Source organism: Babylonia areolata, chromosome 4 (genome assembly GCF_041734735.1).
Source record: "Babylonia areolata isolate BAREFJ2019XMU chromosome 4, ASM4173473v1, whole genome shotgun sequence".
Taxonomy (NCBI): domain Eukaryota; kingdom Metazoa; phylum Mollusca; class Gastropoda; order Neogastropoda; family Buccinidae; genus Babylonia; species Babylonia areolata.
This window is the reverse complement of record NC_134879.1, coordinates 6,384,891-6,402,309: the sequence shown is the minus strand read 5'-3', so window position 1 is coordinate 6,402,309 and position 17,419 is coordinate 6,384,891. Positions and strand designations below refer to the sequence as shown.

At 42.6% G+C, this 17,419-nt stretch overlaps 1 protein-coding gene across 1 annotated transcript in view; it reads right to left on the bottom strand.

The window, feature by feature from the left end:
• Positions 1–16,665, bottom strand: part of LOC143281375 (uncharacterized) — a 63,435-nt gene extending 46,770 nt beyond the window's left edge. Inside the window, 4 exon segments of the mRNA XM_076586579.1 lie at positions 993–1,081; positions 7,723–7,823; positions 15,850–16,034; positions 16,261–16,665. Of these exon segments, the coding sequence (XP_076442694.1) occupies positions 993–1,081; positions 7,723–7,823; positions 15,850–16,034; positions 16,261–16,665 (780 nt within the window).
• Between the last annotated feature and the right edge of the window lie 754 nt (positions 16,666–17,419).

The window sequence follows — 17,419 nt, the reverse complement described above, 5'->3', positions numbered from 1 at the left end:
GTGCGAGTGGTTGGTTAGGGAAGACAGGGGTATGGGGAACCGGTCATTTCGGGGGGTAGCAGGCAGCGTGGTTTCCAGAAGGGAAGGGTACATGGAAGAGACACCGCGAGGGAGTGGGCAGTATGGGGGTGTGGAGAGGGGGGAAAGGGGGCAGGGGCGGGAGAGGGGGAAGGGGGTAAAAAGAAAGAGAAAGGAGGAGGGGGGAGGAGAGAGAGAGAGAGAGAGAGAGAGAAAGAAAGAGAAAGGAGGAGGGGGGAGGAGAGAGAGAGAGAGAGGGAGAGAGAGAGAGAGATAGAATGATGATGACTAGGAGGAGGAACAGAAGACAGACAGACATATGGAACTAAAGATTTTTTTCTCTTTTTATCACAACATATTTCTCTGTGTGAAATTCGGGCTGCTGTCCCCAGGGAGAGCGCGTCGCTATACTACAGCGCCCCCCCCCCCCCCCCCCACCCTTTTTTTTTTCCTGCGTGCAGTTTATTCCCAACGAAGTGGATTTTTTTTTACAGAATTTTGCCAGGAACAACCCTTTTGTTGCCGTGGGTTCTTTTACGTGCACTAAGTGCATGCTGCACACGGGACCTCGGTTTATCGTCTCATCCGAAAGACTAGCGTCCAGACCACTACTCACGGTCTAGTGGAGGGGAAGGAAATATCGGCGGCTGAACCGTGATTCGAATCAGCGCGCTCAGATTCTCTCGCTTCCAAGGCGAACGCGTTACCTCTAGGCCATCACTCCACTAGATAGATAGATAGATAGATAGATAGATAGATAGATAGATAGATAAACAGGCTGACAGATAGATCTATAGATATATAGAGAGACAGACAGATAAAAGTGGGTCGGGTTGGAGGAGAGAGAAAACGAATACATTCATTGACCAGCACTGCCGGCAAGTCAGCGTTGAAATGATCTGCCAAGAGAACATCGTAACACACACACACACACACACACACACACACACACACACACACACACTGACACTTACTGGCAAAGCCAGGAAGGCGTTGAAATAATCCAGAAAGAGATCATCGTATGCCAGAAGGTCTTCCAGGTTCTCCCCTGATATCTCCAGTCCTGTTCAAAGAACAAAAAGATATATTTCATCTTTTGATTCGACAAGACAAGAAACAACAACAACAACAAAAACACAACCACCACCACCAACTGCGACATGCAACTGGTGACTACATATGCAAATATGTCGGGGAAAAAAGTACATTTCGTGAGGCTTACAGCACAGAAAAGTACAGTGCAGTGAAGTGCAGTGCAGTGAAGTGCAGTGCAGTGAAGTACAGCACAGCACAGCACAGCACAGCACAGCACAGCACAGCACAGCACAGCACAGCACAACACAGTACAGTACAGCACAGCACAGCACAGTACAGCATAGCACAGCACAGCATAGTACAGTACGGTAGTACAGCACAGCACTGCACAGTACAGACCAGCACAGCGTAGTACAGCACAGCACAGCACAGCACAGTACAACACAATGCAGTACAGTACAGCACAGCACAGTACTACACAGAACAGCACAGTGCAGCACAGCACAGCACAGTACAGTACAGCACAGCACACCACTGTGCAGTACAGTAGAGCACAGCACAGCACAGTACAGCGCAGCCCAGCATAGTGCAGTACAGCACAGTACAGCGTAGCCCAGCACAATACAGCACAGTACATCAGGGCCCAACACTCGGCTTTTTTCACAGATTGACATAAGTTTACATTTGGGCCAACAGCAAAGTGAGAGCTGTATTATCAATGGTTTCTCCAGTCAATGGGAAATCATTACAGCTTAGTCTTTTGTTAAAGATTATGACTCTCAAGCTAGGAGGCAAAATTGCACTGGCTCTTAGTGCTTCAGCCTTGTGGGCTGGTTGGCCTTTGGGAACCATCCCAACGCCGACTGTCCTAAAACCCTCTTGGCCGAGAGAGTGGGGATGTAATTTGGGCAAGACACTCTCCACTATAATCAAATTCTAGCCCAAATAGTTGCAACAGCAGTTGCCGTATCTGCTGTTCTGATGGTCATAGTCGGAAACGACTGACTATCATAATTATACAGCACAGCACAGCACAGCACTGCACAGCGCAGCGCAATACAGTACAGTGCAGTACAGTAGCACAACACAGCACAGCACAGCACAGCACAGCACTGCACAGCGCAGCGCAATACAGTACAGTGCAGTACAGTAGCACAACACAGCACAGCACAGCACAGCACAGCACAGCACAAGTCGTGACAAGCTGCGCAACTCTCGACACTTCCTTCGAGTCTTAACCCCATAAGCACGGATCAGACTTTAGGTCCCATATTAACTCGATCAGTGTTTTGTAGCCTTGTTAGCCAGCCCACTGAACATTGTTTTCACGCATGAGCAGCCTTTCGTTTTCTTGTTCCCGACAAGGCATAACATGTCTGACGACAGACATATCACGAAGAGAATGGTATGATGTTGGTGTTGCCAAAACGGTGAGGCCTTGGCTCGGATAATGTAGCATTGCACAAGCCAGTATCCGAATACTATAGTGACTCCTTTGGCGTGATTCCGAGTGTGTGAGTTGGCGTTGGTCATGAACTGTTCTCAGAGACTGACATTAGCCTACAGCTGGGCCAACAGCAGAGAGTGTGAGCCAAATGATGAATGGTTTTTCCGCTGGAATGGGATGTCATTATCAGCTTTGTCTTGTGAAGGACTATGTTTCTCAAACTAGGACGCAATAATATTATTGCACTGGTTCTTTGTGCTGCAGCCTTGGGGGTTAGTTGGCTTTTGGGTGGCGAGGGCAGGGGGCGTGGGGGTGGGGGTGGGGGGCTAGGGGGGGAGACCATCCCAACGTCGACTGTCCAAAAGCCCTCTTGGCGGAAAGATTGGGGATGTATCTTGGGCAAGCAACTATCTACAGTTATCAATTCTAGCCCAGATAGTCAGGACAACAGTTGAATCCCCTGATGTTCTGATGGTGATGGTTGGACACGGGCGACTGACTATCATGATGAATGAATGAATGATGATTATATGGAAATTTATATAACGCCTAGTTTCGGTCGGATACCAAGGTCTAAGCGCTTTACAAACACTGGGTCATTTGCACAACAGACTGTCTACCTGGGTAGAGCCGACTGACGGCTGCCATTGGTCACTCATCATTCGTTTTCCTGTGTCATTCAATCAGATTTCATGCACGCAGACATAAACACTCACACAGACATGTAACATCACACGTAATCTGTTGTCTCTCCGTCTTGCTTCAGCATGGCTGAAGAATGATCAGATTCCTCCCGTCAGACTTGTTCTGTTTTAACCCTTTAACTGCCGAACCCTGTTGAACTATCAATATGGCGTCTGTTTTACCTGCAGTTCCTACCGTTTATGTGTTTTTAATGGTGTGATTGGTGCTACTGACCCAACGTGATAAAATAAAAACCCTTGAGGAAGAAGTTCAGATCAATAAAGACTGATGCCTGACATCCTGACTTGTTACCGACATGCTATCCCGGTGAGGTGACGGTCCTTCACTGACTGACGAACACACTGGTCAGCAACAGTGGAGGTGTTAAAAGAGAATGCTGACGACTGAGACTGAACTGAAGCAACATCCTGACGAAGCCAGCAGCATTCAATATAAACAACAAAACACAAACAAAAAAGCACATTAACCTTTACTCCTTTCAGATAAAAACGAGCGAATCGTTGGACTCTCAACCTGGGGATCCTTAGGGATCAGTACATGTTCCCAGTTTCCAGCCAGTGTAGCTGAAGCCAAGGATAATTACGTTATTTTCTCCATCGACAATTCCATTCAAACTATAAGAAGAAGAAGGCGGGATATATCTATAAGCTTTAAACTAATCACTTTTCCAACCCATGTACAGCTGAAGCCAATGAATATATTATTTATTATTTTCTCCATCAATACCCCCTGCCCCCCACCCACCCCTCCCCCTCTCCAAATCACGCCGTCAATCTTCATATTGCAGGACTTATTTTCCGCACCCTTGTCCCAAATCCCCGTGGTCTCTGTGTTGGATATAGATCGGTTCGTGTTGGGCCATGCCTTAGTGAATTAATGTGTGGGCGAGGTGTGATGGATTATTACAGAGAGACGTAGGGCCTATATACGTGTGTTCAATCGTTTCCACCTGATGTAGCGTGGCTCAGTCACCATGCATAGACCTTTGCTTGTGCGATGATTGTTCAGTTGTTTGAGTCATGGTCTCAGTGACAGATTGGAAAAAGCTGCAACACTCTGTGTGTGCGTGTGTATGTGTGTTTCACCATTTCAGCAACCTTAACGTTAATGATAATGAACATATTGACAGTACTACGGCAATGCACATTATCAATTTAGAGGATAATGATGATATTTTAAATGCATGTATTACTGAAGATGAAATTACTTCAACCATCAAAAGACTGAAGAATGGCAAAAGTGCCGGTGAAGACATGATTCGTAATGAATATATCATCAACAGCGTTCCTTTGCTGACAGAAACATACTGTAAATTATTTAACAAGATACTGGACGAAGGTGTTGTATCAGAAAAATGGGTATCCGGCTTGATATTGCCATTGTATAAAGGCAAAGGAGATACACTTGACTGTGATAATTATAGGGGGATAACTTTGCTCAGCTGTGTTGGAAAACTATTCACTACAGTGTTAAATGCTAGACTGACTGGTTATATCAATACAAACAATATACTTTCAGGAGCCCAAGCAGGATTTAGACAGTCCCATTCTACATTAGATCAAATGTTTGTTTTGAAATCACTTATTGATATTTTCTCCATGAAAAAGAAGAAACTTTACTGTGCTTTTGTTGATTTTAAAAAAGCCTTTGATTCAGTTTGGAGAAGAGGGTTATGGCAAAAACTTGTTCATGAAGGCGTGAATGGTAAAATTTTGCGTGTCATAATGAACATGTATGATAGAATTAAGTCATATGTGTTTTTAAATGGTGAAAAATCTGATTTCTTTAGCATTTGTAAGGGTGTGAGACAAGGAGAAAATCTCTCGCCTTTGCTTTTTTCTCTGTATCTCAATGATTTAGAGTTGTATTTGACTGAGCATAAGAGTCCATCTGTTGATCTTTTATTGAATGTTAACATTTCAGAGTTAGATAATTACATGCGATTATTTGTACTGTTGTATGCAGATGACACAATTTTACTTTCAGAGACGAAAGAAGGATTACAGCAGTCCCTCAATGTTTTTTTTCACAAATATTGTTTAGAATGGAAACTAGTGGTCAATGTAAAGAAAACTAAAGTGATGATATTTAATTCTACAAAAAAGCTAAAGCCTGTTTTTAAGTTTGGTGATGCATGTTTGGATGTTGTCGATTCTTTTAAATATCTTGGCATCGAATTTAGTAGAAACGGAACTTTTTATAAAGCTAAAAAAATGATTTATGAACAGGGCCAAAAAGCTATGTTTTCGTTACTTCAGTCAGCCAGAAATCAAGATTTACCTTTACATATCATTCTGGACATGTACCAGTCTATGATTGTTCCTATTTTGTTGTATGGTGCAGAAATATGGGGTTATGAAAATGTAGATATACTTGAAAAATTAGAATTGAAATTTTTGAAACGCTTGTTCAAACTGAACAGAAATACTATGACCCAAATTGTTTATGGAGAAACTGGTATTTATCCAATTAGTGTGTTAGTGAAAATGAGATTAGTTCGATTTTGGACCAGCTTAGTAATATCAAACACAGAAAAATATTCTGGGAAAATATATTTGATATTACTTGACTTATATCGAAATGGTATTTATTCTTCAAAATGGATGAGTTGTATCAGACAAATTTTAATAGAAGCAGGGTATGACTGTGTTTGGGATGGTCAATTCTTCTTGGAGAGGGAATCTTTCTGCAAGAATGTCAACATTGCTTTGAGAGATAGTTTTCAAAATCTATGGAGACATGCTCTAGAGGCGAGTAGTAAATGTTTGCTTTATCGAAATTTCAAAAGTGGATTTGGTAGAGAAAAATATATGTCAAATGCCTGATAATTATGTTATCAGCTTCTTCAGATTTCGAAGTAGTAATCATAAGCTGGAAATAGAAACAGGGAGACACAAAGGCATACCACGAGAGTTACGGTTTTGTAAGGTTTGTAACATGTCTGTGATTGGTGATGAGTTTCATTTTATAATGGAATGTCCCAATTATGATCAGTTACGAAATAGATATGTTCCTAAAAAATATTTGTCTCCAAAATCGGTTTTTAATTTTTGTAATATGCTCAAAGGAGGCAAAAAAGCCATTTTAGCTCTAAGTAAGATGATTAGATTTGCAAATGTTGCCTAGTTATACTTTTAGAGTTAAAAGACATTTGTGTTTTCTCAACTTTTATGTGACATTGTTGTGTATTTGGAAATGTTTGTTATGGGCACGAAAAGAGTATTTTGCAGTAATCCTCCATACTCCAATAGGAGTGAAAGGATAATTAAAACTTGAAACTTGAAACTTGTGTGTGCGTGTGCGTGTGTGCGTGTGCGTGTGTGTGTGTGTGTGTGTGTGTGTGTGTGTGTGTGCGCACGCGCGCGCGCGCGTGAGTGTGTGTGTGTGTGTGTGTGTGTGAGATAGAGAGACAGAGGGGAGTAGGGGGGAGACTGACAGACAGACAAATAAAAGCGGAGATCGCTTGTGTATAATTCATGTGTAACATTTTGAGTATTCTTCCGTCTTGGGCCCTGACTGCTTGCCTGATGCTGTGCGCGCGTGTGTGAGTGTATGCATGTGTGTGTACGTGTGTGCGTACGTGTGTGTATATGTGTATGTCTGTGTGTGTGTTCGAGTATATATATATATACCAAGAGTAATGTGTGTTTGTCTGCACATGACGGTAAAAACATGTATGTAGGTGTTGAGGCGTATAATTATATAAGCGGGTGCTTTCAGTGGAATACGTTTTGACCATATTTTTGCCTTATCTGATCAACTTTGAGTTTCTTTCAATGGGTGTCCTACGGTGAGTTGTAAACAAATATCAATATCATCAGTTTGAAATGCTTCGTTAATACAAAAATGTTGTGCGTGGGTGCGCGCGTGCGTGCGTACGTGCAAACAAACAAACACACACACACACACGCACACACACACAAACAACCACCTAACAAACAAACACACACACACACACACACACACACACACACACACACACACACACATGCACACACACAAATACACACATTCACACACCCAACACATACAGACAGACAGACAGACAGACAGACAGACACACACACACACACACACACACACACACACACACACACACACACAGCCACAACGACAAAACCAATAACATCAAAAAGAAAAGAAAATATATAGGCTACCTTTCATGGCATCAGTCGTATTTTCCGAACCTCAGTTACACAATGTACAGGACCTCAGTCCTAGCCAGTCTTGGATGCAGTAACTTGAACACACACCAAACAAAACTACTGCTCTCGAACAATGCTGCTTTCAGATTCGCTCCTCATTTTTTTCTTTCAGTCTCCCCACACAAAAGCCAATAAGAAAAAAAAACACAAACAAACACCCCCTCAAAAAACACATAAACCTATCCACTCCTCTTAACTCATGATAATAACAAATGAACAGCAACTGGTAATAAACCGATGAAATACATATATATGCAAGTGTTTGAGTCAGTTGCTAAGCTGGGAACAAGACTGGAGTAGGCCCTGCAGTACCACTTTCCCTCACGATCATTTCACTAATGCGATACACGGCCGCTAGCGCTGAACCTGTGAACCTGAACGTGTGGCCTCTCATTATCCTTGATCGACTTGCCCTGGCGAGTGTCGTAGGTGTAATACGTAGTCACGCCACAGCGCACAAAGGAGAAACTTTAAAGGTCCTGATCCACTGGCGGGCAGTGCTGTACTACTATCACTACAGGGAGAAAGATGGTAGAATGGTTAAAACGTTTATCTCAGTGCCAGTGCAGTGTCTGTCTATGAGGGCCTGGGTTCGATTCTCGGTCTTCATGGTCCGTCCTTTCCCCCCAGTTTGACCGGAAAATCAAACAGCGTCTGTCCAGTCCTTCGGATGAGACAGATAAACCGTGGTCAAGCACCGTGACAGTCTTGACGCTCTGAAAAAGAACCCACGGCAATGTAAGTGTTGTTCTGTTCAAGAAATTCATTCTGATAAGTACACAAATATATATATATATATATATATATACGCATGCACTCAAGGTCTGCCTGAGTGCGTTGGGTTATGCTACTGGTCGGGCATCTGTGTAGCATATATGGTGTAGCGTATTATTATTATTAATTATTATTATATTTATATAGCGCTGAATCTTGTGCAGAGACAAATCAAAGCGCTTTCGCGCCAGTCATTCACACGCATGCGTAACTCTAAAACTGGAAAAACCGAAGACAAGGAAGAAGCAGGGAAGTGAGACTATTTTGGAGGTGGGTTTTAAGACCAGACTTGAAAGAGCTGAGTGCGGAGACCTGACGAAGCGAAAGAGGAAGTTCATTCCAATTGCAATGTCCAGAGACAGAGAAAGAACGGCGGCCAACAGTCGAGTGTTTGAATCTGGATATGCGTAAACAGAGTGGATCCGAAGCCGATCGTACAGAGCGAGATGGAGTGTAGAGGTGAAAGCAGCCACAGAGAAGCAGATTTGTGAATACATTTATAACATAAATTACATTATATATTTGTCCGAATGCAGTGACGCCTCCTTGAGAAACTGAAGCTGAAACAAACTGTTTTGTTGTCCAGGCCGACGGACAAAACTTGTTCTTGTTGCTTATAGTCCAGCCGACCGCACAGGGCCATATCAGGACTGTCAAACCATACAAATGCTCAACCGCGTCAACACAAAACTCACATCTACAAAAAACAAACAAACAAGCAAAAAAAAAAAAAAAAAAAAAAAAAAAAAAAAAAAAAAAAAAAACCAACCAAGCAAGCAAACAAAAAACAAAACAAAAAAACAACAAAAAACAACAACAACAAAGATGAACCCACAAAGAGAATTCATGACACATTATCCCAACCATTTAGCTCCTTGTCGCAAATAAGACAAGGCCATGCTGAGGCCGCCAGCCAGTCCGCAAAATCGTAAAAAAAAGGAAGAAAAAAAAATCAAAAACAAACAAACAGCAACAATGTTTGAAAGCCAAACAAGAAATACATTAAAAAGGCCATCTGGGCAAATAACACTAGAATGGGCAGCTAGTGCCCATCCAAGTGCATACACTGTGGAAGAGAGAGAGAGAGAGAGAGAGAGAGAGACAGACGTGCCAAGGCTTGCTTGAAAAAAGACACTGGAATGGCCTGGGAAGACAGAAAAAGGAGACATCAGTGAAGGTATATAAAAAAAAAAAGGCAGAAACAAAGAGAGTGATAGAAATAGGAAATTTCTAGCACAGAATTTCCAGAAGACGAGGATGCTATTTATACTGAAAGACCCCCGCCATCCCACCGGCCGACAGGCAAAACTGCACTTATATGTATTTACTTGCACTGATATATATATATATATATATATATATATATATATATATACTGATATGTATATCTTCTATTTTTAGATCAGTGACAAAACTGACGTCACCATATTAGCTGCGTTGATGAGGTGTCACCTTTAGTTTTCTAGATTTTCTTTTCTTTTCTTTTTTTTCTTTTTTTTTTAAAGAAATGGCCCGTTAGCGGTTGGTATGGCTATAAGCAACATGATTGATCTAATGTGGCGTGGCTATAAGGAACATGGTTGACCTAATGTGGCGTGGCTTTAAGCAACATGATTGATCTAATGTGGCGTGGCTTTAAGCAACATGATTGATCTAATGTGGCGTGGCTTTAAGCAACATGATTGATCTAATGTGGCGTAGCTATAAGCAACATGACTGACCTAATGTGGCGTGGCTATAAACAACATGATTGAACTAATGTGGCGTGGCTTCAAGCAACATGATTAATCTAATGTGGCGTGGCTATAAGCAACATGATTTGATCTAATGTGGCGTGGCTATAAGCAACATGATTAATCTAATGTGGCGTGGCTATAAGCAACATGATTTGATCTAATGTGGCGTGGCTATAAGCAACATGATTGATCTAATGTGGCATGGCTATAAGCAACATGATTGATCTAATGTGGCGTGGCTTTAAGCAACATGATTGATCTAATGTGGCATGGCTATAAGCAACATGATTGACCTAATGTGGCATGGCTATAAGCAACGTGATTGACCTAATGTGGCGTGGCTATAAGCAACATGATTAATCTAATGTGGCATGGCTATAAGCAACATGATTGATCTAATGTGGCGTGGCTATAAGCAACATGATTGACCTAATGTGGCATGGCTATAAGCAACATGATTGATCTAATGTGGCGTGGCTATAAGCAACATGATTGACCTAATGTGGCGTGGCTATAAGCAACATGATTGATCTAATGTGGCGTGGCTTTAAGCAGCATTATTAATTTAATGTGGCGTGGCTATAAGCAACATGGTTGATCTAATGTGGCGTGGCTATAAGCAGTTTCAGTTTCAGTTTCAGTTGCTCAAGGAGGCGTCACTGCGTTCGGACAAACCATATACGCTACACCACATCTGCCAAGCAGATGCCTGACCAGCAGCGTAACCCAACGCGCTTAGTCAGGCCTTGAGAAAAAAACAAAAAACAAAAACAAAAAAACAACAACCCCAAAACAACAAAAAAAACGGGGGAATAAATAATAGATAAGCTTACATAAATAAATAAATAAATGAATAATAATTATAATATAGAAAAAGGTAGTAATAATAATAGTAATACTAATAAAATGATAATAATAAAAATAAAAAAAGAAATAAATAAGACAACAATGGTAATAAATAAGCGAATAAATGTAAAACATGAAGACACACATTCACACACACACCCACACATGCACAACAGAAATGCACCAAACATGCAGTTTCACAGATATGAAAGCACAGTCAAATACATATAAACGTACATGAGCTCCAACACACACACACACACACACACACACACACACATTACCTTGCACCTCCTCCACACACTCATTTCTAGTCTACGTATCGCAGCTTCCACAGCACAAACACAAACACACACACACACAAACACACACTCACAGAGATGAACACTTACTTGTACAAGCACACACACATACACCCATATCTCCCAACCCCAACCCCATACACATATATACAAAGATATATATATATATACGTTCCAATATCCTGTTGCTCCCACAGTGTAGGCATGCATATACTCACATACCTCATCCTCTACCCCACCTCCCCCCGCACTCCCACCTCCTCTCTCTCTCTCTCTCTCTCTCACACACACACACACACACACACACACACGTACACAGATCTCTCCTGACACTTGTGTGCACTTACACTCTCGCGCATTCACAAACGCACTCAAAAGCACAGACCAACACATCCACACAAACACACATACACACACGCACAGAGGCTGCCACTGACTGGCCGCAAGAGGGATGGGAAAAGATCTCTGATGCCAAAAACGTGGCGTCTAGTGTGTTGCTCAGTCTATTGTATTTGGAAAGGCCCACAGAGACTCTGTTCCGTTTTGAAGAAATTTAAGCAACATGATTGATCTAATGTGGCGTGGCTATAAGCAACATGATTGATCTAATGTGGCGTGGCTATAAGCAACATGATTGATCTAATGTGGCGTGGCTATAAGCAACATGATTGACATAATGTGGCGTGGCTATAAGCAACATGATTGATCTAATGTGGCGTGGCTTAAAGCAACATGATTGATCTAATGTGGCGTGGCTTAAAGCAACATGATTTGATCTAATGTGGCGTGGCTATAAGCAACATGATTGATCTAATGTGGCGTGGCTATAAGCAACATGATTGACCTAATGTGGCGTGGCTATAAGCAACATGGTTGACCTAATGTGGCGTGGCTATAAGCAACATGATTGACCTAATGTGGCGTGGCTATAAGCAACATGATTGACCTAATGTGGCGTGGCTATAAGCAACATGACTGATCTAATGTGGCGTGGCTTCAAGCAACATGATTTGATCTAATGTGGCGTGGCTATAAGCAACATGACTGATCTAATGTGGCGTGGCTATAAGCAACATGACTGATCTAATGTGGCGTGGCTATAAGCAACTTGACTGATCTAATGTGGCGCAGTGTATCATATGGATTACTCCGAACGCCTTGGGGCCTCATTGAAAAAATAACACTGAAACCGAAACAAAGTATAGCGGTGTCTAATGGGTGAAAGAGAGTATACAGTGAGAGAAAATGTAATTATTATTATTATTATTATTATTATTATTATCATTATCATTATTTTATTTTTCTTTCATTGCTTAGAAAAAAAAGAAGTTTTATTAAGAGATGTTCAGTTAGTTAAACATGTCCCACTACATACGTGATTGTGTACTTGTGTGTTTCTGTGTGACTCTCTGACCTGACTCTCTCTCTCACACACACTGCTTTCCCGACTCTCTTCCTCCTCCCCTTTCACCTTCTTCCACCCTCCTATCCTCCTGTGTGCTTTACACTGATTTGCCTATTTATCATCATTCTTGTCTTAAAAATTTTTTTTTATTCATTATTATTATTATTATTATTATTACTATCATCATCATTATTATTATTATTATTCTCTTCCTCTTTTTTGTTTTTGTTTCTTTCTCAAGGCCTGACTGAAGGGCGTTGGGTTACGCTGCTGGTCAGGCATCTGCTTAGCAGATGTGGTGTAGCGTATGTGGATTTGTCCGAACGCAGTGACGCCTCCTACTGACACTGATACTAATGCTGGTGAGACTTAGACAGTGGGAGGTAGTGTCCCCGGGGAGTAGGAAGAGTGGAGGGGTGGTAATGGGGAAGGGTGATATAATGGAGTGGCCACAAGGGATGGGGGTGTGGGGTGAAGAGGAGGAAAGTGTGTCTAAAAATAGCACCAAGTCTGCTGATGCAAGCTCCGACAAGTCTGAACGTGTCATTCTGGATCCGCTCCTCCCTTCACCACCACCACCACCACTCCTCTCCCACCCTCCTCTTCCAACGCCTGTCCCCCACCCTCCCTTCCCCAGCCCCCTCATCCCTACCGATCCTTCCCCCCCTCCCCCTTCAAACTTCCACCAGTCTCTCACTCCAGAAAATAGATATCTATCCTCCCACCACCACACCCCCACAAACAGTATTTTATTCCCGTGTGCCACTGATGCATTTAATTTGAATGATTTTTCGTCAAGCACACACACACACACACACACACACACACAGAGGTCACAGGACTGACCGTTCACCATTCATCCATTCGGTTTATCAACACATTATACTTGCTTGTTGTTGTTTTTTCTTTATTAACTTTATTCGTTTACATCGCAAATTGTGGAGCGCCACAACAGCAACTTAACAAAAACGGTCTCAAACATTCGAATAAATAAACAGATGAATTAAAAAAAAAAAAAAAATACACCGACGTACGAATGAATGAATGAGTGTATGTATGAATGAATGAATGAGTGAATGAATGAATGAATGTACGCTTTAACCACTCGGCTATTGCATTGAAATGTTAGAGATATACATCAGACCTCATTCCAACCAAAACATTCGACAACTCGATTGATATCGATATCATAGGAACGTATAGACTGGGTATACCTACATGATATCCTAAGATAGATAGATAGATAGATAGATAGATAGACAGATAGATAGATAGATAATAGATAGATAGATAGATAGATAGATAGACAAGCTTTGTGTGAATTTTGACATGTACAAATGTAAAATCTCTCTCTCTCTCTCTCTCTCTCTCTCTCTCTGTGTGTGTGTGTGTGTGTGTGAAAATATCATCGAACACCAGAGACAGTTGATGCTCGATATAACATATTACAAACACACTCCTTCATAATACATCAGTTGTGCTGCCATCCTATTCAATTGTTCTTTTAAAAAGAGTAAAACTGTAACAACAACAACACCATCACCACCACGAACAACTACAACGACAACAACAACAAAACAGAATCTGTTGGCCATTAAGATCAGCAAGAACACACAATTTTACTGCCAGTGATGCACAGACCGTAGTTTTCATTAGTCAACGATGCACAAATTCCATTTGTCAGTGATGTACAGTTTCCATTTGTCAGTGATGTACAGTTTCCATTTGTCAGTGATCAATCAATCAAATCAAAAACACTTTATTAATCCACATGGAAATTAAGTTGTGCAATCACAGGCTCGTTGTAAACACTAGCATAAAATCATCATGCGCAACATAAGAAGAGATTAAAACAAGTCAAATAAGAATTCCCAATAGCTGACGATAGACTAACCACCCCTCCGCACACACACATACTCATGTTAAGACAATAGGGTATTGCACAACAACATTTACAAATGAAAACATCCAACAAAAAAAGGGTATATATTACTAAAAATGACATGCGCGCGCGCGCGCGCACTCACACACACGCACACACACACACACACACACACACACACACAAACGTTAAGACCCTAAGGTATTGAACAACAATACATTAATAAAAATATCAAGGGAATATATATATATATAAGTAAAATGCACACACACACACACACACACACACACACACACATATGAACACATATGTCACGCCAATAAAATTAGTACACTGACATTGAGAAACATGAAATCCAAGTAAAATAAGAAAATATTTAAAAATCACTTCCGATCACACACACACAGAAATGCTTGCTTGCCCGTGCTCACCCGCTCAGTCCCACATGCACGCATAATGACTGCTCCCATGCACTCGGCTGCTGGTGAAGTTCAGGTGTTGCTGTGGCGAGGCGGTTTGGGGGGTGGGAGGGTTCACTCATGAGTTAGTGTATTGGATGTTTTGATTGTGTGCGCGAATGGCTGTAGGAATGAATGAATTAATGTCGCGATATGTTCTTGCGCTTGGAGCTCTGAACCTACCACTTATGCCTGACCTTCTGCTATTAATGTCATCATGTTGTGGGTGTCTTTCGTCGGTCAAAATTGTTATTAGTCTGTCAGTCAGTTTTCTATTGTGCATGTCGCTAAAGGTGTCTTGTCTTATACCCACCACCCCACCTGCTTTCCTAATGACTTTTTCCAACCTGTCTTTGTCATGTTTGGTCAAGTTCCCCCCCCCCCCCACCCCCCCTCCCCCCCCAGCACACGGCTCCATATGTTAAAACACTGCAGACAACAGATGTGTAAAACATTTGGAGCATCTGCTTGCATACATTAAAAGATTTCATTTTTCTAAGACAGTACATGCGACTGTTGCTCTTTTTAATGAGTGCAGTTGAGTTTTCATTCCAAGACAGCTTATTGTCGATTATCACACCAAGGTACTGTGATGCACAGTCTCCATTTGTCAGTGATGCACAGTCTCCATTTGTCAGTGATGCACAGTCTCCATTTGTCAGTGATGCACAGTTTCCATTTGTCAGTGATGCATAGTTTCCATTTGTCAGTGATGCACAGTTTCCATTTGTCAGTGATGCACAGTCTCCATTTGTCAGTGATGCACAGTTTCCATTTGTCAGTGATGCACAGTCTCCATTTGTCAGTGATGCACAGAACGCATGGTTTCCATTTGTCAGTGATACATGGAACGCACAGTTTCCATTTGTCAGTGATGCACAGAACGCACAGTTTCCATTTGTCAGTGATGCACAGAACGCATAGTTTCCATTTGTCAGTGATGCACAGTTTCCATTTGTCGGTGATGCACAGTTTCCAATTGTCAGTGATGCAAAAAACGCACAGTTTCCATTTGTCAGTGATGCAAAGAACGCACAGTTTCCACACGTCGCCGTCCACCGCTGGACCTAAACCGGGCCTCCTGACGACTCGGACCGTGGACTCTGCTCCCCCTTCCACCACCACCACCACCACCACACAGGTGTCCCGCCTCGCCGTCACCACCAGCTGGCGGTGGTGAAGGAGACCCAGCAGTATCCTCATCCACAGCCGGAGAAGGCCCTGCCATGCCGTCACAGGCCACATCTCGCGGAGGAGAATCGTCGCCAGTCAGCATTCCTGCAGGAGAACCTCCGATACCATCACAAGCCATGACTGCTCCTACTAGAGGAGACCCGTGACCAGGCACCACCACTCCTGAAGAAGAACCTCTGACGTCATCATCATCATCATCATCGTCATCGTTATCATCATCATCAGAGTCTCCCGGGAGAAGAGCACCACTCACTAGGACACCCACTGGAGGAGGAAGAGGACTCGGAGGTGAAGAACACGACCTCCGCCGCCGCGATGACCCCGAGCTGCACGAGGAGAAGGTGAAGGCCAGCTGTGGGTCAGAGGTCAGGAGGTGGCGGAGGTCGCGGGGCAGGATGGTTGAGGCCCTCCGGTCAGTTCCACGACGGCGGGCGGCGATGTCCGCAGCCCCGGTCAGGAGCTCGGCCACCAGGTAAGACAGCACTCCGGACAGGTAGAGGGAGGCCCCCAGGCTCACCGATACTCCCTCCTCAGCCTCAGCCTCCTCACCCTCCCCTTCCCACCTGCGTCTCAGCAACCTCCTCACCTTTCTGTAACTGAACGCAGGGCAAATGTCCTCTTCTTCCTCCTCTTGTACCCTGTTTCGTCGTCGTTGCATTCTTCTTTATCAACAACCACAAGCACAGGTGTTGTTCTGTTTTTAAAGACTTCGCTGCTCCCCAGTGCTTCTCATTTTTCAGTCACAGTATTTTTCAGTGTCAGTTTCAGGTAAAATTTTTGATTCTATTTTTCTTTAAAGAATTTAGTATATATATGTTCACACACACACACACACACACACACACACACACACACACACACACACACTGGTTAGAGCCAGGCTCTTCACAGCAAGAATATTATTCACCTCGAACGTTTTCAAAACCGCTTTTCAATCGCTGAACAAATCCAGTGTAATATCTGGAGCACAATAGTTTGTTGGGGAACGATCATACAACCAAAACTGACTCTACCACTTGTTCAGAGCCAAAATCACACACACAACCATATCGCATTGGGTTTAAACAAACCGTTTTCGTCTCACAATGTATCAGAACTGAAACACTTTTTCCTTTTTTTTTCTTTTTTTTTTTTTTTTTTTTAGTTTGAAAGTAAGACAATAGAAACCGCCAAAAAAATCATAGAGAGCAGATGAATACACTTTTTCTTGTTCCAGACCAAATCGCACTTTAGTTTTAAAAACAAACCGCTTTCGCCTCACAGTATCAGTATCAGTAGCTCATGGAGGCGTAACTGCGTTCGGTCAAATCCATATACGCTACACCACATCTGCCAAGCAGATGCCTGACCAGCAGCGTAACCCAACGCGCTTAGTCAGGCCCTGAGAAAAAAAGAAAAAAAAAGTGTCAGAA